This window comes from Harpia harpyja, chromosome 13 (genome assembly GCF_026419915.1).
Source record: "Harpia harpyja isolate bHarHar1 chromosome 13, bHarHar1 primary haplotype, whole genome shotgun sequence".
Taxonomy (NCBI): domain Eukaryota; kingdom Metazoa; phylum Chordata; class Aves; order Accipitriformes; family Accipitridae; genus Harpia; species Harpia harpyja.
Window position 1 is genome coordinate 3,006,565 of NC_068952.1, and position 24,899 is coordinate 3,031,463.

Here is a 24,899-nt window from a genome sequence, read left to right on the forward strand (position 1 = left end):
TAGGAAATGGCATTCCAAAATTCTCTTTTAATTTAGACAGGTTTTAAGACAAGAATTATAATATCCAGTTACTTAAAATATAGCATTTGTGCTATGAAATTAATACAGTTGTATAAGAAAAGAAAACAAACAAACAACTTTTCTCTTTCCAAGACTTATCCCAGGCAATTTCATATGCTTAAGAGCTACTGAGGACTGAGATGCTTCTTTGCCATCTAGATGGTGCATGTTTTCTAAGTTTTGACTGGACAACTTGAAAGGAATAATGAGACAAGAATTACTTCTTTACTTTTCAGATAGTAATGATTAAATTTATGCTTTAAAACTTTTTAACAAAGATTTGTAAAAGTATAAAAATCTGTATGTCCTTATTAAGCCACTCCTGATATCATCTATTTGTTGAACTAAAAATACAGCTATACTTTGACATTTTCACAATTGTTTCAAGATGTTTAGATGAAGGTTAGATTGATATTTTCCCCAGTTTTTCATAAAAAATGTTTAATATAGATTTAACACATTGGGAAGCTATCAAAAGGGTTTTAAAAAACCCCCAACATAAAACAGTTGCTAAGTCAATTTTATAAATATCTTAGTATTCTAGTATGTTCAGATGGGCATATTCTTTCATTCAAAAGTCCATAGTCAGTTTTTCAGGTATTTGCAGCACTAGATATGTATCTAGTCTAAAAAAAAAATGCTTATGTTGATATCAACTGAGACCTCTCTTTATTGGTTGTAAGAATTGTAGCCTGTACAAATTTGGGTTGGTTTTTTTTTTAGTTACGTGTACAGCTCGGATATCTTCAAAGTTGCAAATAATAAGGTTATGCCTATGAAGAGTGTAAAGAGCTATAAAGGATATTGAAAGTTCAGTGAGGTGACTTGCATGGGTAAAAGCTTAAGTATTTTGGCTCACCTGTGAACATGCAAATGAAATAATTAGCACATTTGACACCTTAAAGGTTTGTAGAAATACTTCTGTTGTATCTGTGTTTTGGGGATTCCATTCTTATCAATTTCAAGAATTGAAATGCTGGTATACTGAAACTGGTAAGAAAACTTCTGATCACTGTTATTTCAGCTAAAGAACTATAGCAGAGATGAGCAGGAGCATATTTTTTGTTACTTTTCCCTAACCAAAAAAAACCCCAAACCAAAAAAACCCACAAACAAAAACCAAGGGGCGGGGGGAGGGAAAGAGACCAAAAAACTTGGTACATTAAGATGTTTTGTAAATTGGTCCCAGTTTAGCAGTAGTAACCTATGATGTAATTTGTGGTGCCAGTTATGCAGTTGAAAAAGATAGTGTTTTGCAATCCCTTATTCAGGTATGAAGTAAATGGCAAACTTTAGCTACGTAATGGTTAAGAACAGATACTCCAAGTTTAATTAAATCACATTAATCAGTATGCCAACCTCCCTTTTCTTATAAGCTTAGAGGAAGTTGTTAGGAAGCATAAAGTTGTCAAGTTTGTCATTCCTGTGAGACAGACTTAGAAATAGCTTGACTTACAGCAAAAATCATACCGTGAGACCACTGTATCTGTTGAGTCAATGATTATTAATAGCAAGGGTGGCTAAGAATTTTAGTTTCCAAGCTTGTCTTTTGAAAGCGTGTTGCCGTACTCAGCTAGGGACTGTGCTGAGAGGTCAAAGATGGAGGAATGTAAAAAATATCCTTCAGTGGGTAACTGGTTATAACTTTTGCTTTTTCTAAGGTCAGCTACGTTGTTTGTGTCAAAATGGACTTCAAGAGGAAAAGATGACATTTTAAAATTTTCAATTTAGAACTCTCATCGTCTTCAATTGTACTGATTTGTTTTTAAATATTCTTGCACTGTTTGAAAGAAAGCTTAAAGTTTAAATCAGAAATTAAACAATTCACTGGAAAGAAAGGGAACAGCTTTTTAAACAATTTTCTTACAGCTCAATTTGGAAACAATTTTAATCTGATTATTCTAGAACTTCTTTTAAATTTTAAACTTTTTTTCTGAGAATTTAAAAAAGTACGTAGTATTGTTATGTGCATCCTTTCAGTCATTTGCTTTTCTTAAAGAAATCTGGCTGGATTCTAGTCAGAGGGCCATATTTTCAAAAGAATACTTGAGCATTGGGTCAAAGTCTTGTATGGATGTTTGTGCATACTGAATATCCCCATGCACTCTTTGAATGCTATCCCCATTTTTTTTGCTTGAGAACTAAATCTGTCACTTGTACATACAGGTAACAGCCCTGAAAGGTTCTAAAAAACAAAGTGGCACAAAACCCCCTAGAGCTCTTGCTTTGAAAATTCTCCTTTTCTTTTTAAGTTGAAACTTTCAGGAGATGCTGGGGGGGGATGTTCATGTTTTGTAAAGCAGTCATTTCTGTCATTTATCAGTGGTGGATGTCCACCTGGTAACACATAAAGAACCCTTTACAGAATGGAAGTAAATATAAATGGAAATAGCATGAGCAGGTCAGGTTCTACAAGAGTAAAGTATCAACATTACATTTTCTGAAAGTGTGTGCCCTTTTGTTTTCTGCTGGCATCAGGTGCGTATGCACAGTAGGATTTGTTCTTATGCCCTGGTATTATTTATTGGTACATATTAAAACTAATACCTTATATAGATATTTTTTCTGCTTACTAAATATTGTCTTCAGATCTGCTTTTTAATCAGAATGAGACTATTCTGAATTCATTTTCTGCAGAAAGGCAAGTGCTTTTCTTCTTTGTGGGCTACAGTAATCATGAGGCTCATACCACATTGAGTTTTACCTTCTTATGTGTTATCGTCTAATGAATTAAAGTTTTTATTAGACACCATCACCAGCTTGATACTTAATTCTGAATCAGTCTTTGTATAGTAGGCTTTCTCACAGTCTTTAACCAGTAAATAGTGGCTTCCGTGGGACTAAGGCCCCACTACAGAGAGCAGAATCTTGAAAATAATTTTGGCAAACTTTCCCAAAGCAAATGCATGCTACAAGTCTGCATAATCTTGTTTTGGTTTTTTGAAAGGAGTTGTACTGAGGTGAACACAAGCAGTAGTTAGTAGTATGGATGTGGCTGCCTAAATTCATTCTTTACGTTTCATGTATACCCTTTATGATTTTTTTATTTATACATAATTCAGCACATCATACATGTAGTGCCAATAAAGTATTTTAGCAAAAATAGTCAGAAAATCATTTTTGCCTGACACTTTTGCCTGAGGAAAAGCTTATTTTCCCCTCACTTTTCTGAAGTAATATTTCAAAACATTTCAAATATGCTTGATATAAAAGGTAGCTTCAAGTTGAAGTGTTTATTTGAAATGAAAAAAAAACCACAAACCCTAAAACATTTAAAGGTGAAAACAAATGTCAGAACATTGCTGAGGCATTCAATTGATGTACGCAATGGCATGAGGAAGTGAGAAATGCTTAACTGCGCTGTCTACCCTTTCCTAAGATTTAGTACTCTTCATAACTATTTTCCAAATAAAAACTGTGAGGTGTATTTATTGTGACAGACACACGTAAGCAAAAATATTGTAGCAAACCTCTGATATTTGCAGAACAGTACACTTTTAAAAGTTTGCATATGCATTAGACTACAATAACCAGTAATAGCTTGTGTACAGGTACTTGTTTGTAGTTCGTTTTATATGGCAAGCTGTTTTTCTTGAATGTTTTTAGAAAAAGTTTGTTGTAGTATTGTGTGTTTCTACTGATTATCTGTCAAAAGAATTGATTTTGCTTGAGGCTGAGGACCTCTTAGTACAGAACCAAAAGAGGATTTTATTATCTGACATTCCTTTAGCACTAAGCTGACACCAAAGTCTCAGGCTTGAAGGTCATCCAGCGGAATCAGACCCTTTAAACACCATACTTAAGTATGCATGCTCTGCTTCGTTCTCTCACTATGAGATGCCACATCTTGAAAACCAAATAATACATCCCTGCTCCTTCTCATTATAATGATGATAATTAATTTGGATTAGTTCAGCAAGTTTAGTTTGGAGGACAGCTTTAACCTCAGTAAAGTTTAGTAACATAAAGATGGCTATAGGTAGGCTGTGGTTAAAGATGCCTTAAGTATAAAAGAGATGCCTCAGAAATATCCCATGAATTAATTCTTTTCTTGAAAATTTATAAATTGCTTTTAGCCACACACATTGTGCCCTACACAAATCAGTGTTTGAGGTGGAAAAGCCCCGCTTTTGCTCTTACTTCTCTGTGCAAGTACTGTTTTTTATCTGTCATTTCAGGAAATACAGGTTGTTTAGAAAAGGAATGTAAGCACAGAACGGAGTGCAAAGGAACGCACTGCCCAGCAGCCTTGAGGTGTACCTCTCTATATCATTGAGAGATGGTGAAGGAAAAGCTGCCTCTGAAAAACGTGGCAGCTTGATACCATGTACCTTGTGTTGGAATTACAGTAATAACTTTGCATGCAGAAGTACTACAGAAAACTTAGCTTCTAATTGTCATGGGTATCTGAGAAGGCAAAGATTGTTTCAAAACACTGATGTGAACCATTCCTAAAGTTGCAGTACTGGAAAACAAAAAGGATATTTTAAAAGGATTATAAGGATTCATAAGAAATTGCAGGTGAAGGTAGGGAAGAATTTTCTTGGATGTCTTCCAGGAATGTATCAGTCACTCCACCAGCAAAAGGAAAGCTAGCAGTGTAGTTAGTGGGTGGGAATTTGATTTTTTTTTTTTTTGAGACTATTTATGTATCACGGTAGGGCAGAATTTCGCCAACAACTGTATAAACTGTCACTACATTAATATCACAAACTGAAATCAGAGAGCTGCCAACCTAGCTAGGTACTGTGCTGGCTCCCAGAATGGGAGAAGGAAAGTTTCTATAGCTTGCCAACAAGTAGCCAACTTCACTGAACAGATAGTCAGCTAACAGAGCTGAAAGGGAAGGATGCTATCTATATGGAGGCTGGCTGTAAATTCATACAATAGGCATGGCATTTCAGCCTGGGATTAGAGGGCTATTTTCCTCTCAGTGGAACAGAAGGTTCTTTCAAACCAGGAATCAGGAAATGGAGCAGATGAGTCCAAAACAGAAAGCAGCCAGAAACACCCACAGCCAAGAGCTAGCTATTCAGCTAGATGTGAGAGTAACCTACACAAGTGGGAGAGAAGGGAAAGAAAAAGCCAGTCAGGTATTTATTATTCTGGAGAAGTAATAAGGCGAAGAGCCGTAAGTTGGCAGCTACTGATATACTGATGGGAGAGGCTGAAGGAAGGAAGGAAAGCTAGTGGGGGTGGAATAAATCCCCCTCATTTCACCAAAGGATATGCAGAATTGATGTTCTGCAGCCTACAGTTGTTTTTTATATATGTTTTCAAATATGTTTAATATGGAAAAAAAGATTTGTTAAAATATTTGTAGACATGCAGGGTTACATGTATTGGTGATTGGGTTTTTTTAGCAAGTTTTTGTTAGTTTGTCTTCAGATCACTGATCTCCCAAACTTGGATTCTGTGTTGGGTCCATTTTAGCTTTTCTCTTTAATTTGAGGTTCATTCTTTTTCTCTTTTTGTGACCACTTCCATTTTTTTCCCCCATACAACTCCTACACTAATTAAAGGTAGCTCAATTTTTAAGTACATCTGCCACATTTCTTTCAGATGCACTTGAGTTGAGATGTTCCTTAGAACGTTCATTTTTACATTATTTTTGCCTTTTCCCATAATTTGCTTCTTAATTTTCTGACCCTAGATTTAAAGCTTTAGGTGGTAAAGATTGAAAAAAATCTAGCATATAACGAATGTTATGCTAAAGAAATGAGGCTTGAACCCTACAATAGTAATTACTGCGTTCTGCTTTACAGTGCCTCTTTCTTGCAGTCCCTAAAGAGTTCTTGTGCTTGATCTCAGGCAGGAATGGTTAATGGGGAAAGAGGAAAAACAGCATGTTTCTGACTTTTCTGCAGAATTAGTCTTTGGTAACTCTTGCTGCACTGTGAAAGAAAGGGGAGGAAAAAACTGAAATCCAGCACAACAGCTGAGTATCGTGTAGCCCTTTCTTTTCCCAAACAGTCATAGGAGGTACCATATCATTTGTTTTCTTCCTTAGACTTTATATAATGTATTAATTCAAAGCTGCTTTTGCCTCAAATAATATATTTTGTTTTCCTTTTGGTGATTCTCATTTCTCTTGGTTTTGTTTCGTGATTTATGTCTTGGTAAAGGCTTTATTCCTACTTGGAAGCTGATTGAGCTTCTGTGGAACCAATTTGTTCCTAAGTTCTGCAATTTAGATGTTGCCAAGAAATTTCTATGAGTCTTTTCCATGGGAAGTTAAAAAAAAAAAAAAAGAGAGGGGTGGTGGGGCAGGGGGGAGAAAACTTGAACCCATTTCTTAAAAACAGAAAGCATAGCAACCACAGTCAGAAACATTTAGCAGTCTGGCAGCTGACAGCAGGACATACAAAGAATAACAAAATAGTCTATTGAAGAGGGGAAAAAAGATCTTCAAAAGACTTGTGTCCACAGCAGGGTGAAAAACATAATAATCCCATTATCAATGTCATTAAAAAAAGAAAAAGTTGATTTTTTTCTAACTTCTGCTAATATAAAATGTTAAATGATATGCCAGTAACCTAGAACATCAAAAGGCATTCTCTGGCATCCTCTTTAGATGTGTCTATTCAGGCAGTCTAAGTGGGAGACAAAAGAAACAAACAAACAGTTCAGAGACCAGCATTCGAACCTCCAGCAGAAGAGACCAGTTTGCCTAGGTCAGCTATCACAACTGTATTAATTCTGCAAATAGGTGACTAATGCATGAAACTGAGCTGACTTTCCCAGTACTGCAAAGTGAATCTAAAGAAAAGCAAGTAAGACGTTTCTTAGAACAGTGCCCTCTAACATTCACAATATACCTATTATTTTTACTATGATTCTGTTAGTATGGTATTAGTTTCTAGAACTGTATGTAATCATTGCCAACTCTTTTCATTGCCTTAGAGTAATTAAGGTATCTTCCCTGTACCAAATTGTGAGCTATTTATTGTTCCCTTTTTTTTTTTTGGCATTCTTTTAACATCATTGTTTGGGGGTAGGACAGTGATGGTTTTCAGCCTACAGTGGACCTTCAGATGGGCTATTGAATTCATAGTGGAATTCCACATAATTATGCTAATTTTTTTACCCTTTTTTTGGTACTCATTTGCTTTCCTAGAATTTGCAGGGATATGATAATAAGCATTTAAATAGAACATATATTTCTGTGCATTAAGTATGTCTGCTTTCTGTGAATAGAAGTTTTAAAAAGTCTGATGTGCAATGTATCCTGTAATGTTAAGACAGATGAGTGCAGAAAATGTTCATGTTGCTTAGTTACAGAAACAATAAACATCACAAATTTATTGCCTCTAGTTAGCCGTTCAGTGTGGCATTAAAGCACTAGCCGAGTGTATTATCATGGCATAATGTATTATACTTTTATGTTTACCTTGAGACATGGATTGTTCAAGCCCAGCTCTTATTGAGTGTAGCTCTTGACCAGATTGGGTACGTTTTATTTTTCTATTTGAATGGCCAATGTGGTCTGTACTCTGTAGTTGCATACTAGAAAGTTGGAATATCATACTCTTTTTGTCATAGTGGCTTCCATCTTCCTTAAAAAGAAAATGGGGGAGGGGGTTGATGACACTCTATAGGAAATGTGTGTGTAAATATGACTTACTTTGGACAAAGCTCCACTAGATCCGATGCTGGTAATGCAAACTTCAGTCTTCAGGCAAGTTTCTACCCTGTGAGGAAACGGTGTACCCATTCTACAGAGAAGCAAAGAAAAGTTAAGTTCTCTGTGAGGCATTCAGATGCAGGTTAAATCCTGGATTAATGGTCCTGGCTTCTAATGGCAAGAATTATTCTAATGATTCTTTTCTTTCTACCTAGTAGGACAAAGTAGTCTGTAGAGAGTATGTCTGATTTTAAAATATATTTGTTATATCTGAAGCTATAAACAGTAGAACAAAGTATTTGATCATGCTATACGAACAATATGTTAGCCTTGAAAAAGTCCATTTCATATCTTCAAAAGCCACCCCTGAGAGGGAGCAGGCCTAATATAGCCATTTTACATTTTCAGTCATTCAGATTCTTTTTTCTCCTATTGGATAACTTGAGCAGTGTTCAGTACTGCTTTGGACTTGGACAATCGTGAGCCTTTCATGTGGGTCTCTTTCCTCTTCTGTCACTGTGGAAGAGCCAAGTCCAATTTTAGTAGAGTGTATGGAGGGTTGAGTGTACTCTGTTTCCACTCCACGGTTTTGGATGCTCAGAGTGGACAGGAAGAAGAGGCAGGAGAATGTGAATTTCCCAGATATATATTCCATGGAATCTGTGGCACTGTAGTTAAGACATGCTTTTTTTTAATTTTTTTTTTATTAAGTCAAGCTTTTTTTTGAGCTGAAACTTGTGAAGCAGTTTCCCAGGCCGTATTAATTGATTTAAAATAATGCAGCAAAACGCACGTGCTATCGTTTTCTCCAGGTGTTTATGTATCTATACTATGGTACCCTGTCCTGTTGTCCTGAGGCTTACCTCCCCCTCAGTAGGAGTCTATAGACACTCGTTTTTTGTTTTGGTGCTCAAAATGACCCCCTTTCTAAATGCCCCACCACACATGCACAGACCCCCCCCAGGAAAATTAAAATCATTTCATGTGAGGATAAATAAATAGTTTCCTTGGAGATTTCATTATACCTGCTAATTTCTTCTCTGTATTCAGAAAACAATGCTGTTTTATAAAGCTGAGTAATCATAGAGGCTTGAATAGCTGTTGTCATTCATAGTGTGTGCTTTCACATTGTGTTCAAAAATACACCCCATTGCAAACGTTTGAACTGGGGCTCCTTAAATTTTGCATAAATAGTCTGTAGTTTATTGTGTTCCTTGATATATTCATTTTGGAGCTTGGAAATGAATTGAGGCGTATTAGCAAAATGACAAGCCTCCTGTGAGAAGCTGACATTCATGGATTAGTTCAAAACCATTCAGCAAATACGAAAAAAAATACATGATAACTCTCAATGGTCAGTTTTGCCTTTGGATTTCTGGGGAATGTGATGCCGTATGCACCAGGTAGTTCTCAATGAGCACAGAAATTCTAGTGGCTGTTAAAGCAGGCTGATAAAATTGCCTTAGGCTTCACTTACTGTAAGTCCTGTTGCTACAGTTTTTGACATCAGTAAGTTATCTCCTGCTGACTTCCCTGTGCAGCATGAAATTGTAGGTTAGCAGCACCTACCTGAGCCATTTTGGATGATACTAGTCTCCATTTTAGAGTATTAAATGCCATTGTTTGCACCGTGTAATCCAGGTTTCAGGAAAATATGAAAATACGAAAATACTGCTTTAGGGTAGCATAAAGATTTATATGATTCATTTTTTCAACAGATTTAGAGACTGGATTCATCCATTCATTCAAATTGCATTTAGAAAAATATTTCTTCCTCACCTCCTTATTAAGTAAATAGATAAGCTCTTCAGAGCACTATCATAATGTAGGTGCTCTGAACTCCTGGTTTCTCTTTGATTCTCAAGGAAACATAGATGCTGCAAATTAAGTGATGTGGTTAGCTCCTTAAGGATCATATTTGGTTTTAATAATATAAAGTAATTTGAAAGAAATGCTTCATAGTCATTTAAAGGCTTTTAATCCCAGTGATTGAAAGGCTATTGCTAGCAGAGTCAGTATTCTGAAATATTTAAGAGTCATGCCATTTCTTTACGCATAGTATTTGATGTACAAAATACAAAAAGGAATCTTTAATGTGGAAAGGGCTGCACTTTGAATTGAAAATGGTCTTGAAATCTAGATCCTTTCACATCTTTCATGGTTTTAAATTTCATGGGATAGGGTCAGTAGAAAGAACTGGTAGGGTTTTGTTGACGTTTCTGTTATATTGACTTTTAATTTGATATTTGAACTGTTGTATATTTAGGATACATCTCTCATATCAACAGGACATTCCTTGTCTCTCCTTCACCTTTTCTCAAAGTCATTCATACGTTTATACGTTGCCAATTTATTCATATATTTTCATTGGCTGCTCTGCTACGTTTTTTTGTTGTGGAAGGCACCTGCCATGACGACTGGCAAGTTCTGTAGTGAATTCTTAATACATTTCTATAGTTCATTGCAGACTAGGGCCTTGGCTTGCGATAAATTATATACATGATATATCTTTGGGAAGCATGAATTAATTTTGCTTGTGCTCCAAGATGACCACAGACCACTTTAAAGAGAGTGCTGAGCTTAAGTTAATATTTGCTGTCTCTTAGCTGGACTTATTTGTTAAGACTCAGCACTATGATATTGTAAGTTACCTGGCATGTGGTTGGCCTAGATGGTAGTAAAGGCAGCTCATATCTTGATTGTAAAATTACATATAGGTCTGCCCCTTCTCTCCTGGAAAACAAATTTATACCTTACTTTGGATAGCTCAGTTGCAAGTTATGCAGGGAATTGCTAACTGCTCCTTTTTTCTTGGGAGTTTAGGTGACCTTTTGCAGTTTCCAAGAATGAGGTAATTATATATTTTAAAGACTGAGGTCTTCAACCTTACTTAATATTAAGAGGAAAGAATACAGTGAATAGGAGACAAATTCAAGGTGCTCTTCATAGCATGAGACAATTCCCTGAGGGCTGCAGTTCCACGTGCAGGAAAATTTTATTATTGTTGCTCAGGTATGAGAGTGTGAGAGCAATCAAGTTATTAACAGGGCCAGCCCAATAGATGCTAGGAAAGCACATAGCGATGCAAGGATACTTACTGGTATGTTGTGTAGGAGTAAAGGTGAATGTGACTCAAATATTTCTCCATTGCAAATTACCTTCACTTGACTAATTGCGGATCCATGTCTCTGTTGGAGGGAGAATGTATCGAGTTAACGTTAAAGAACAATATGTTGGGTGTCTTAGATGGAAATAGCAGTGGATAATATAAGCCCTACTAAAAGCATGTTTGTCCTTATGTACCCAGAAGGGAAAAAAAAAAAAAGGCAGAATCTTCGGAAAATAACGAGTAAATTATTTGTACTCTAGAGGCTATTGATTCTGAAGCATATACCTCCAAGTGTTATAAAGCAGATATTAGTCTCAGAATTATTCCTTCCTGTTCAGTTTTTTTCCCAAAATTTAATGACTACTACTTTTTGTGTGCATACTGCTTTTTCCCTTTTTGCTGTGCTTCACTGATGGCTGAGTACATCTTTCATGGATAGGGAGAGGGGTAAGAATCTCAGCATAACACCAGGAAATGGTCTTCCAAACACCAGCTGTGTTCAGTTAATAGTCTACAGTTCTTTTCAATTATGGTTTTCAGTTATGGTTCATATATTCCTGTTTTAATACTAATTATCCACGATAATTCAGTTCCAAATTTTCAATTTCATAAGATTAAAAGAGTAGAAACATCCTAAAACTTAGAACATAAACACTCTAAAACATAGATGTAGACTTTATTTTGTTTCCACACAATGAATGTAGTAAGATGCAATCATTCACATCTCAGTAACTACAAAGATTTAATTGTGGAATATGGAAGTAAGAAATTGTCATATGCAATATTCAGGGATTCCAATAACTTTTTAATATTGGTGGCATAGAATTCCCAGTATTTGCCACTGTTATGGAAGTGCTGTAGCAATTTTTCCCTCATATGTTATCTATTAAGCTATTTAAAGAGCTGGTGATGAGTTATCGAGAAAACTATTGCCAGTATTCCTGTTTGCACTTTGTCCATCAGGTCCTTGAACTGTATTTATTAAAAATTATTGTTTCTGAGTTGGCAAATGACTTCAAAGCCTATAGAGCTGTTTTATACATCAAGGAAAGCTTAGGTCTCCTTTTGTCTGCTCGGTTTTTCTGAAATAGCTATTAACTACTAATTTTATTATTCAGTCAACCAGCTTTCATTAATATCAGACAATTTGGATTTGTCCATAAACAAGAAATTCTCTTTGTACGTTTATTTGTATTGTCCTGGTACCTACCTTTGTTCAGCAGGCAATTAAAGAATATTTTCTCCTCATGTTCTTTGTTGCCTTAATTATTTTCATTGTCAACAGCATGATTTAATTCTAATGAGAGCCCATTTGTTCCTTTTTTTATCATATCCTCTAGCCTCTGTTTAATGCTTTTCAGTCTATTCTAGAAAGGTTGCCCCCTGTAACTCCTTCAAATGAGGTGGAAGCTATCCAAAATCCCTCTTGCCATAGAAAGTGACCAATGTTTCGTGAGGCCAGATATCTCCAAGTAATATTGCCTGCCAGGCTACTGACTACTTGCTGCATTTTTCTACCTTTTGGCTTTCTTCACTCTAAAGACAGTCACCCCAGTCCATGTGCTTATTCTCTAGTACTCTTCTAAATTCCTTCACATAATCTGCGATCTCGGAGGTGTTACAGAAGTATTTGATAAATGCAAATATGGATCGTTATTCTCTAAGATTACAAGGTAGTCCAATTCTAGTCACTTCTGATGTCTTCACTTATAAGAAGGCAACACGTGTTCCCTGCCTCTTTCTGGCAGAGTATCGTTTCTGCTGTCAGGAATCTACAGTAAGGTTTATTTGTTGTCTTTGGAGACACAGCTCCAGTGGCAACAGCAGTATTTGTACTGAACTCTGAAATAAAATGGAGAAATAGGCTTATTTATTAGCTTTTAGGACACATTTTTAATGTAGTAGAATAATTCTGCCATGGCTTATGATGAAATTTGCTGGGTGGATAATGATGTAATTTGAAAGAAAACAATTCTTACAGTAAAAAATTGTCAATCTATCAATCATTTCTTTAGCATTCTGTTATCTTTAAACACCATTTTTCAATAGCAGCTACCACTTGTGGGGTATGCCATCTTAGATTGTGTGTCTGCTAGTGTTTTGATTTCTAACAGTAGCACAGTTCTGCACTGCATACCCTGTCTCTTCCACTTACTGTGTGTCAGTTCATTTTGCAGAGTGGGTTTCATTTGTGTTCAAGCTAGGCTTCAGAGGAAATTAATCCAGAAGCTCTACCCTAAGTATTCAGTAAGCACTTTCCCCTGAACAGCTTCAGACTACGTTGTATAGTTGGAACACTGGATCAGGGGCCAGACATGATCTAGTCCTGAATGGTATAGAATCTGTAGATTAAGAAGCCTCAGCACAAAGTGCTTTGATTTGCTGAGCTGTTGCTTTTGCTCTAAATTGCTTTCTAATGTAGGCTTAACTTTAGAAAGAGAGAAGAAGGTTTTAGCTTCTGTCACCATGCATTCATATTCAGCCCTTCAGTGGTATTTTAGCTTGAGCATGTCAATATTTTTAATTATTCAATAAATGACAAAATACTTGTGCACACTTTTGCTATTGGGAGCTTCATTTAAGCAGTCCTTGTATCCTGGACACCACAGAAATAGCAGCAATTTTAGAATATACTAATAAAGACTAGAACCCTGGGAACTGGTTATATCATGACGGGCTTCTCTGGGCAGAGTAAATATGTGACTTGAAGCAAGAATATTTGCTGTGGAGGTCAGTTGGATTTAAAACTAATATTGCCTTTCATTTTTATCAGAAAAATCTTCAGTCATGGAAAATACATAAGTGGGTTTATTTTTTGTCCAATTGAACGGGCTCAGAGATCGTCCTGTTTTTGTCTGTTTTGAGCTGTATGATACTAGTTTTCCTATTTTACAGCTTCATGAGTACTATTGGATGCTACTATTCCTCAGCCCCAAGGACAAATTGAAAAGATGTTAAATTATAAAGTATCTGACCTTGGTACATTTTCTGTACATGAACAGAAGAGTTAAGATGGTGACAAAGGGTTTAGAGAAAGAAGAACTCTAATGCTTCTCTAACGTAGCAGAATGGCTGTGCAAAGAGGGCTTCTAAGCAATCAAGGCTATGCAAGCTAATTTGTAACTGATAGTGTAAATTATGTGCAGATTCTTTCAGATTGTTTGAATTGACTCTAGGGATATTTTTAGAGCAACTTTGGTTTAATGAAAACTGTTATTAAATCATTAGTCAATGAAAATAGTTATTTAATTTTGTGTATATGTAAATTATCATATTCATATAACATCATTATTGTCCTTTAAATAATATGCCTATTCAGGATTATGTCTGTTTGCTTAAAATGGTCAAGTTCCTCTTAGTAACTTCTTTGCTTTGCTTGCAGGTTGTTTATAAAAATAACGATGTCAGGTTGGAGTTATCTCGACTTGCCAAGCAAGGAGATCCTAAAATGAAGATTCATGGGGTTGTAGCATTTAAATGTGAGAATGTTGCAACCTTAGATCCAATCACATTTGAAACACCAGAGTCCTTCATCTCTTTGCCAAAGTGGAATGCCAAGAAAACAGGCTCAATATCATTTGACTTTCGTACAACTGAGCCAAATGGCTTGATTCTTTTCAGTCATGGAAAACCAAGGCATCAAAAAGATGCCAAACACCCACAGATGGTGAAAGTTGACTTTTTTGCCATTGAGATGCTTGATGGCCACCTCTACCTGCTGTTAGACATGGGATCAGGTACTATAAAAATAAAAGCCTTGCAGAAGAAGGTAAATGATGGTGAATGGTACCATGTGGATTTTCAACGGGATGGACGGTCAGGTAAGCTTCTTTTTTTAATATTCAGTATGTTTTTTCACATTGCATTTGAGAGAATACTGGGTATGTATTATGTTGCCACCATTAGAGTTGTGCATCATCTGAAAAAAAAAAAAAAGGGAAATATAAGAAGTTATTACTGTCAGGTACCAGAATAAAGTGATTTGCAGAGTAAAATATCTTACATTAACATTTATTGGATAATCAGGTACTTAATCTTGCAAGTAAGTGTGCTGTGTACTTCAAAAACAAACAGCAATCTCCCTATGTGCTTGCTTACACCAAATAGCTGAAGTGGGAAGTTTCAAGAAAGAATAAAAATAAAGGAAAAAAGAATTACCGAAAATAATCTCCAACATAGAGGATAGTTGGCCCACGGAAACAACACAGAAATTCCAATCATGTGAGCAGATCTCAGCATAATTAAATGATATGCTAATGAACGGCTACCAACACATATCAGCAGAAATGGAAATAAGTGACTTGCTGTATGCTGTCAGTATGATTCGTATTCTGTAGTAGTTTTCTTGACAAATGATCTCACTGAAAAGGTTAAAAATAAAGAATTCATAAACTCTTTCCTAATGCTGCTGAAATCTGTTACAGCATAAATTATAACTGTCCTTGTGTTTCAGCTGCATCTGATCTTGTGTATATATCTTGACTTCAGCAAATAATCAATATCCATTAATTCAAGGCCAAATCTATTCTATGGTATCTTTCCTGTAGTTCATGCCAGTATTTGGGGGCAGGGGGAAATGTACTGAGTCTCTAATTCAGTCAATCAGAGAGTTTTCTGATTAATATCAGTATCCAATCTGAAGTTTATGTACACTGTGAAATTGAGTGTTGAAAAATGTAAACTCCTCTTCTTTTGGATTTTGTGGTTTTCCCCACTTTATTCCTTCTGGTGACTCCTTTTCCATGACTAGCATTTATAATTTCTTTCTGAAACTTCAAACCCCCTGTCGTGGTTTAACCCCAGCCAGCAACTAAACACCACGCAGCCGCTCACTCACTCCCCCCCACCCAGTGGGATGGGGGAGAAAATCGGGAGAAGAAGCAAAACCCGTGGGTTGAGATAAGAACGGTTTAATAGAACAGAAAAGAAGAAACTAATAATGATAATGATAACACTAATAAAATGACAACAGCAATAATGAAAGGATTGGAATGTACAAATGATACGCAGTGCAATTGCTCACCACCCGCCGACCGACACCCAGCCAGTCCCCCGAGCGGCGAATCCCTGCCCCCCACTTCCCCGTTTCTGTACTGGATGGGACGTCACATGGTATGGAATACACCGTTGGCCAGTTTGGGTCAGGTGCCCTGGCTGTGTCCTGTGCCAACTTCTTGTGCCCCTCCAGCTTTCTCACTGGCTGGGCATGAGAAGCTGAAAAATCCTTGACATTAGTCTAAACACTACTGAGCAACAACTGAAAACATCAGTGTTATCAACATTCTTCGCTCTGAACTCAAAACATAGCACTGTACCAGCTACTAGGAAGACAGTTAACTCTATCCCAGCTGAAACCAGGACACCCCCAAAAGTTATTGTTTTATGACTGACTTTCTTACTACCCACAAATCAGATTTCAGATCAACTGAATCTTAGGTGCAGGTTTAAATTGAAGATTTCAGTCAAATCCATGCTGAAAGTCACACCAAATTCAATTGATCAGTCTGCCCTAGGATTATGAAAAAGAATGATTTGATTCCTAGGCTGTGCAGCTTCAAATTCTAATTGTAGAGGGTTTGATTTTTCTGAGTATAATATGTCGGTTGCTTATTTACATTTCTTGAGGTTAAAAAAAAACCAAACCAACCAAACAAAAAACCCAAACAACAAAACACACAACTTCTCAAAATCCTCAGTTGTGATTGAATATCCAGCCATTATATTATTTATACTACAATCTTCATTTCAGGCTTCCTCCTTAAGTGCTGTTTCAGTGATTCATATCGGGCAGTAAATCCTGTAATAATCATGCCTGTGGGACTCCACTGAAAGCAAAGTTTGTTCCTGCATCCAAAGTCAACACAACTACAAAGAAAAGAAATAAATGCATAGCAATTGTTTACACTTGAAAATATGTTCTGCACTTTCATTGCTTCATAAAAACTGTAGCTCACAAGTGCCATTAAACAAAGTATGCCCTAAACTCTTTTAATGCTTTAAAACTGTTGATGGACATCAGCAAGAATGTAGACTAATTTTAGGAAGGAATACACACCTGGTGATCAGGACTGCGTATTATTTTTAAGTAGAATTATAAATAGTCAAATATATATGTAAAAGAAAAATTAATGCAGCTGATGAATCACCTATGATCAAGATGGATGAACTTTATTTACCCTGTCACTCTTGAAAACTGACCATAGTACCTATTTGCCCTTCTTAAAACATTGAAATATTACCAGGAATAGTTAATAAATATGTAGGCATACGGAGTGACAAACTGAATTTTTAGCTGAAATCTGAACCAGACATCAAAGATTTTCTATGATTTTAATACAATAATACTTTACAGTAGGAGAAGTACCAATAACAGTGGCAATGCTGTTATTTTTCTTAATGAGAATATTGGCTGAGTAGTATCTTAGACCGTCAGATTTACCCAAGTAAAATGACTATCTAACAATTAAAATAAACAACGAACTGTATGTTCCTATTTTCTTCTGATTGGAACAGGAAGTACCAATGTATTATGTTTAGATTATTTCTTCATGATTTATGCATGTTGGTCTATTATGCTTTTTTCCATGAATAATAAAATCCACTTTACTATTCCAGGAAGCTTTTTCATTTATTTTCTCTAGCCAAAACTAAACATACTGGAAATCATATGAGTATGATCACTTTTCACTTGCTTACCTTCAGAATTTTTGTATAAGTGAATGAATATACCTTGTATTAAAAAAATTGGGCTTTTCTGAGACTTTCTTGTTGCTGCTGACAAAATACTTCCCAACCTATCAAGCATAAAGGAAGAGATTCTTCTGTTAAGTAGCTCAAATAACCTGTCTTTTTTTTTTTTTAAGTGAAGTTTGGTGTCCTGCCACCTTTTGCTCCTAGCGTTCAAATTCAATGCAGAGTGGTTCCCTCAGATAATAGAAAGCTGTGACATTTCTCAAGGAGCTTTGCTAATTTCCTTGACTTTTGTATTAGCTGGATCAGCAAGTCCTCGATTTATTTTTCATTCTTTGCTCTCTTCCTGACTCTCAGTCACAGGGAGCATCCACTCTAAACTACTGACTTTGCCATTGCCCGTCTGGGACTGCAGTGGGGGAGATGTCAGGAATGAGAGCACATTTTTAAATTGTACTTATCCAGGCCCTATTCACTGGCTGATCCCCTCAGATTTGGGAGATACAAGGAAGAGGGAAGAGATACTGAAGGAACTTTTGACCTACTATTCTTATAGAAGTTTTTCACCCTAGAATCCCATCCTGCTGCCTGTAAGAGCTACTCTGAATGCTTCCTTACCTAAAAAGCAGATCTTTGGGGAGAAAAAACTCCTGAGACCCTATTTCCCAGCGTTAAGTAAAGAATGATTTCATACCTCCTTCATTGGTCCATCTTTCTTGCTAGGTATGCAGCAGAGGAAAGGGAGCGCATGTTCTCCGGCAGTCTGTCTTTTTTGCAAAGTATACAGCAGAGGAGACAACCTGGTACCAGCTGCTGTGTCCTGTCACGTGAGCTGAGTTCCCTTCCAGTATTCATGGTTATCCTGAATTCCTGTGAAGGACAGTAGCTTCACAGCTGCTTCACATGTTCCCTGTCTTGGCCACGGGCTGTATGCAGTGGTCACAGTCCTCATCACAGCTGTTATATTATGCTTTAGCACACAAGATCTAAAGTGTATTTAGAATACCTTGCACTGATTTTTCACTGTTTCTTAACAAGCAAATGTATTTCACGTGCACAAAAAGCAACTAAATAGGCCATGTAAGGTAAGCATAGAGATCAGTATAGTTGTAGTAGCTGTAGTTACAATCTTCATATTTAGCTGATCAGAATTGAGAGAAGGTTTAGTAATATGTCTTAGTTTCTTATACACAGACTTGTGAAAAAGTAAATTGCTGAGATAATGAATATGATTGGAGAGGCTCATTAACTCATACCTAAGGGAAATGTTTGCCTGTTCTGCTCTTAACAGTACTGCCAACTCTGCAGTAAAAGAATTAGGGGGAAAAAAAACCAAACCCAAAAAACAACACAAACCCCAACTAAAAAAAAACCCAAACAACAAACCAAACCATGAAGCAACTCTAAAGGTCTTTGCTCACAGTGTTTCTTGTAACACAGTAGAGTTAGGTTTAATAAGTGTTTTCTTAGACATGAGTATTGTTTAAAATTTTTGTTAAACTGTTCACTATATTTAAGGATAAACTTGCAAGTGTTTTGTGACCAAACCACCATTCATCCTTTGGAAATCATCATTACACAGTGAAATTGGAGAGGTAACTTACTCTTCTTGTCAACCTCCAATTGCGTATGGCAGTGTAAAACAGAACGTATCAGAATGTATTCATAGGTAGGTAGCATTTAAGGGCTAAGAAGTCATTGAAATTTTGAACTAAAGTTAGAGTTTCAGCTTAAATATGAGAAATTACCTCTAGAGTATGTAATTAGAGCTTAACTATAATCAGTATCTCACTGTAATTGGTGCTTTCTTGATATCCATTACATGCATTGTTGTTGCAGGTTCTTTTTTTATATGCACACTTCTATATACTCCTTCCCCCATCTTTCCAGCCTTTTAAGAACTGCCAGATTTACATGTTTCTATTTCAACAAACATTAATAGTTTACGTATTTGAGATAATGGGGTTATGTTGCATTTTAAGGAAAATTCTTCCCATGATCCTGTTACTGTTTTTCATTTATTCATGAGCTCCTAGAAAAATTGAGATGGGGTGACCTTAAGAGGTCCTCTGTTTTATTCCTCCAATGAAAGTGGTGACAGTGTACTTGTGTCAGTCTTGCCAGATGTTTGTTGAGTTACTGCCAGCAATGGACACTGTACAGCCTCCCCATGTAATCATTCATAAACTGAGTATTTCTGTATACAAAACAAGCCATTTTGTCCATATTTTCCTTGTTCACAGCAGGCATAAAATACACCATGCTTTTTTGCCATGTCATAGCTCTATGCTTTTTATGATTTGAATGCTGTTATGTCAGTCTCCAGTTTTCTTCATAGACTAAGAAACCCCAGCTGCTTCCTGTCTTTATATGTAATGTTCCGTAGCTATTGACCATTTTTATTGCCATCTTCTGTAGTCTCCTCGGCTGATCTGCATCTTTCTCAGAGTTCAAGATAAACCTTACCAATGCTCAGTAAAGAGGTACAATAGGCTTCTCTATACCTCCCAATATATTTCTTATTTTGCTCATATGTATGTTGTTGTTTACTTACATTGTTGGCTCTTCCTTTGAAGAGCTGCCCACTAATCAGTTATCCTTTAAGTCAATAATTCTTGCTGAAAATCATTATTTCATTAGTTTTTCTTAAACTGTTCCTCCAATACATAAAGATGTTTCTGAATGTTTAAATTTCACTTTGTTCTCAGGTGAAATGCTGTAGAATCAGAGCACCTGTAGGTCATTACAGGACCTTTAAATATATGTCCAGTTTCTGGAGATAAAAAATGCTACCTGTTTTTAGAGTCTGAAGTTAGAGCATGAATTCCCAGACTAAATAAATCATTCCCCACCTTCTTGTCTTTCAGTCTTCCCCTTTTTCTTTTTTCAGGCTGGACAAACCAAATGCTATTAGCTTTTTCCCATTTCTTTCTGGTAGAAATACAGACAATATTTCCTACTTCGAGTATTAAAAAACTTTGCAAGAAAGCTGCGTGTTTCCTGGCAGACATTATTGCCCCAGTGTTCCTCTTTCAAAAAAAAAAGTATAACTACTGATCTGGTTATGGGTGCTGTTATGCTAGGTAATATGCAAAGATACAACTGAGATGTTACAATTTACGGTTATGGTTTTCTCTTTCCGTTGAGAGGCCAACGCTCTTCTGAATCTGCTGCTTCCTCATCATATTCTGTTGTCCTTAGGTTATTTTGTAAAACGAGATGTGTCCCATTCTTTTCCCTCTTATCCAACTTGATAATTCTGGTGTGAGAAGGGTTGATGTTATATTAACTTTACAGGGCAAATTATTAACCTTTTCCTGTGCTGGCCACGTAAGACATTTGTATGCTCCATTAGCTTCCCATCTTCCCATTTCTCCGGAAGGTGATGTCTCTTCACATTTGTAAGTAGAAACATCCAAATAGATTGGAGCACACTGGTGATTTGACAGAACAATTCCTTTTAATCTGCCTACAATTCCCAGAGAAAGTAGGAGTGAAATCCAGCAAAGGGGGTGTGCATTACTATCCCCGGATTCTGTGGTAGCATCTGCTATTGTCATGAGCTCCAACTTGAGATGGTTTCAGCAGAACTTGAAAACTTTCCCTCAAGAAAGATGACAGGCTTAAAAAACAAAACAAAACCCCACCAACCCCTGCAAAACAACCGACAACCCCCAAACAAACACTACCACCACCCCCCAAGAAAAAAAACCAACAACAAACAACCCAGCCAGATGAAACAGCACACTCTACCTCTTTGTCACAGCTCTGGATGCACTGTGAATCCAAAGGTGTTTATAGACGCATTATTTATTTTACGTAGGCTTATGTTGTATGAACTTCAGTTCTGCATTTTATTTTAGGATATTTAAAAAAAAAAAACTATAATTTTTTATGTATTTTGGAAGTCTTTTATTCCCCCTTGTTTTTCTTGGATTTTTTTCACCTGCATTTACAAAGCAATTAGTGAGTTAAGTTTGCATTACCTATCAGAGATACATAAAAGGTAATTTGGATACCAACAGCAGTGATGGTTGTATGGCTGCCTGGACATGCTGTTAGAAGTTCAGATAGAAACTAGGATAACTTGGTAACTGATAGCATGATACTCTTGGTGCCCAGGCATGGGGTTTCTGCTATTAGCTAGACTAAAGTCTATTTGTATTATAGCCATAGTTCTTCTTCTAGACAGCGTGCTGTATGATATTTCGGTCAAGCTCCTACATAACAGCTGAGCCAGAGTGAGTTATTAAAGCTTTGAGTCTTCTGCAGGTGCTATTTGACTTAGTGTAGCTCTCAACAAAAAGGATTAAATAAAGCTAACTTACAGTTGTTTGATTAAGGGTAATATACACTATGTCAGTCAGTTGTAGTGTCATGGATATGTCCAGCAGTAAATTGGAGATGGTCCAGCTGGATAACAGGGGTTCCATGGCCTTCCAAAACATGAAAAAGATGCACACAACAGTTGTTGCTTCTCGTGTTTTTCTACCCATAGTCATTAGATGGTATGATTACACTAAGATTTCAGAGGGCTTCTCCCAGGGAGTATTTTATGTGGTGTCATTTCTTGGGAAGGGGCAAATGTTCATTTCTTTAAGAAGCTGTTGCTATCTATTCAAAATAATACTTAAGCTCTCTCCAGGGTAATCCTTTATGACATAGGGAAGAAAATTTTCCTGCTTCAATCTATCACCTAACTGTAATTCACAGTCACCAGAGTGTAGTGGTGATCTACAGTTTGCTTTATCATTCACCTTTCTCAGCCTTCTGTGCTTGCAAAACTTCCATGTGGAACACCATGTTAATGTTACAGCTACACTGGCTGAGATTTACCTGTCTTTTCCTGTGCATTGAAAGCCATCAAGACTTAGTCAATTTATATATGTATTTTTTTTTAATAGAAATGGAGCCCTAGGTGTCTTCTAGTATCATGGATAGCTCAAAAACACAAATGTCTTTGTCCAGCAGAAAGCAGCTCTGTGCAAATACATGAGCTTGAGGTTGCAGGCTGCAGCTGAGTTAACTTGTGTGGGTGCAAGTGCTGCCTGAACATAGGTTTAAAGCATTTGGTCCTAAACTAGCCTGTACAGCAACAGATGGGAGCAAGCAACGATAGCAGTAAGAAATACTGTGAGCGCAAGTATGACTTATATTTACAGCATCTTTATTTTATTTTTTTTTTAAAGGAGAAATGATCTATTGCTTTTAAGCAGTCCTTCTTGATACCTAGGATGCTCTCAGAAATGTTAGCTATCTTGGTGTAACAGGTCATTCACAGGTGTCCTTGTTTAAGGCAGCTGGTTAATAAAATCAAACCTCAAAATGTTTATGCTTGTATGCCTAAGGCCAAATCTATAGCAAGTCTTCCATATGAGTGCCAAGTTTTGCTTCAAGAATCTGAGCAGTAATACAAATATTTAGGGTTAGCAAAATATAATAGTCTTATCGGTTTTAAACAGGTGGAGGTTTGAATGGAAAAGGATCTGGGTTAACATGCCTATTTCTTACAGTTAAGACTGGAAGCTCAATTTACATCCGTGTGATTATTCAACTGACACCTCAAAATTCTGAATTTTATTCTCATGCACCACTCCCACCACAGTGGAAGTGTTTTTGATAATCAGTGCTATCTTCTGGAATTTGTGTCATGCTGACAGTGGAAATAGTGAATCGTGTTAGTTTTGTGTATAAGTGTATGATAAATACATTGTGGTAAATGTGATTCTTCAGCGTCTTGTTACCATTAATACGCTTTTAATAGTGTGTCCAATGGATAACAGTTTTGCATAATGTGGCTGGTACATTTATAATAATCTGGTGACCTATATAATATTTTGATTTATATTTTGCTTGCTTTTGCATCCATATAGAATGGTAAGGAGTCACTTCTGTGAAGATCTACGTGAAGATTCTTTTTTCAAGTGATTTTACTTAGTAAATAAAATTAAATTGGGTTGACATAAGTATGTTCTGTGACTCCATGTACTAAATTCGGGTTTCCGCCTATTCAAATTGTAAAAATCGGATACCTCATTGCTTTTAAAAAGTACAATAAAGAGAATCTTTAGAGTTGATTACAGTTTCTTTGTTCAGACACTTTGTAGAAGCAGAACTTTATTTTAGGCTTGATTTTGTTTGTTTACTGTTTAAACTGAAGTGGAAAATATACTTCTGATTTCCTGAGTTTCTATATACATCTTCTCTCCCTCTCTTTGTAACATGCATGCATTCTGAGGTAAGTGTCAGAGGCATTGATTTTTCCCTCTAGGAGTACGTCCCATCTTCTTAATGATTGCCTGTCTGGCAGCTGATGAGAGTATTTTCCTTCTGCACTTAAAGAAAAAGGTCTTATCCAAAGCCCACTGAAAGTGGTGAGAGTCTTTTAAAATACTGTGTGTTTGGATCCAAACCAAAGACACAGATTTGCCTCCCAGGTTGCAACCTATCAATGCAACCTCAGCCTTAATGCTCTGAAGCACATATCAGTTAGCCAAGAGATTTTGTTGTTGTTGTTGTTGCACAAGCAGGATATTTCTGAAAATAACTCTGAAATGCATTCCCCCTATCCCTACAAGATTGGTAAGGTGATTTTGACTTTTTTTTTATATTGTGACCATGCAGTATTGTGCATAAATGTTTTTACACTTCCTGACAGTATTTGTACTACATTATAATTAAAATTATGAAGTGCATCTATTATTGTATAGCTGTACAAATAGAATACCTATGTTTTATTTATAGATATTTGCCAGGAGCTAATGTGGCATGTAGATTAATGAGTAAAACAGCAGTACCAAAATCTTTGAAATATCTTGAAAATCATGCGTTTTATTGTCTTTTCTTTTCAGGGACCATATCTGTGAACACATTACGTACGCCATATACTGCACCAGGGGAAAGTGAAATCCTTGACTTGGATGATGACTTGTATCTTGGAGGCTTACCAGAAAATAAAGCAGGCCTTGTCTTCCCAACAGAAGTGTGGACAGCACTTCTCAATTATGGATACGTCGGCTGCATTAGAGATTTGTTTATTGATGGTCAAAGCAAAGATATTCGACAGATGGCTGAAATTCAAAGTACAGCTGGAGTAAAACCCTCATGCTCAAGAGAAACTGCAAAACCTTGCCTTAGCAACCCCTGTAAAAACAATGGTGTGTGCAGGGATGGGTGGAACAGATATGTTTGTGATTGCTCTGGTACAGGGTACCTTGGCAGATCGTGCGAAAGAGGTAGGTTCTATGAGATGGCTGCATTTCTATTTTATAGAATCCCGTGCAATGATTAAAAATGGTAAAATATCATTAACTGTCTTGAGGCAGAAAAAGCGTCCTTGATTTCACTTTATGTGAGATGGAGCCCTGCTCTTGACTGAAAGAAGTGACTCTAGAGGAAAGATCTTAGGGGGGAGTT

At 36.6% G+C, this 24,899-nt stretch overlaps 1 protein-coding gene across 15 annotated transcripts in view; it reads left to right on the forward strand.

Moving 5' to 3' along the window:
- NRXN1 (neurexin 1) overlaps nt 1-24,899 on the forward strand; it is a 730,978-nt gene that overhangs the window by 289,153 nt on the left and 416,926 nt on the right. For all 15 annotated transcript variants that reach the window (XM_052805915.1, XM_052805916.1, XM_052805935.1 and 12 more), the window contains 2 exons: nt 14,176-14,614; nt 24,335-24,718. In XM_052805915.1, the coding sequence (XP_052661875.1) occupies nt 14,176-14,614; nt 24,335-24,718 (823 nt within the window). The remainder of the gene's footprint in view (nt 1-14,175; nt 14,615-24,334; nt 24,719-24,899) is intronic.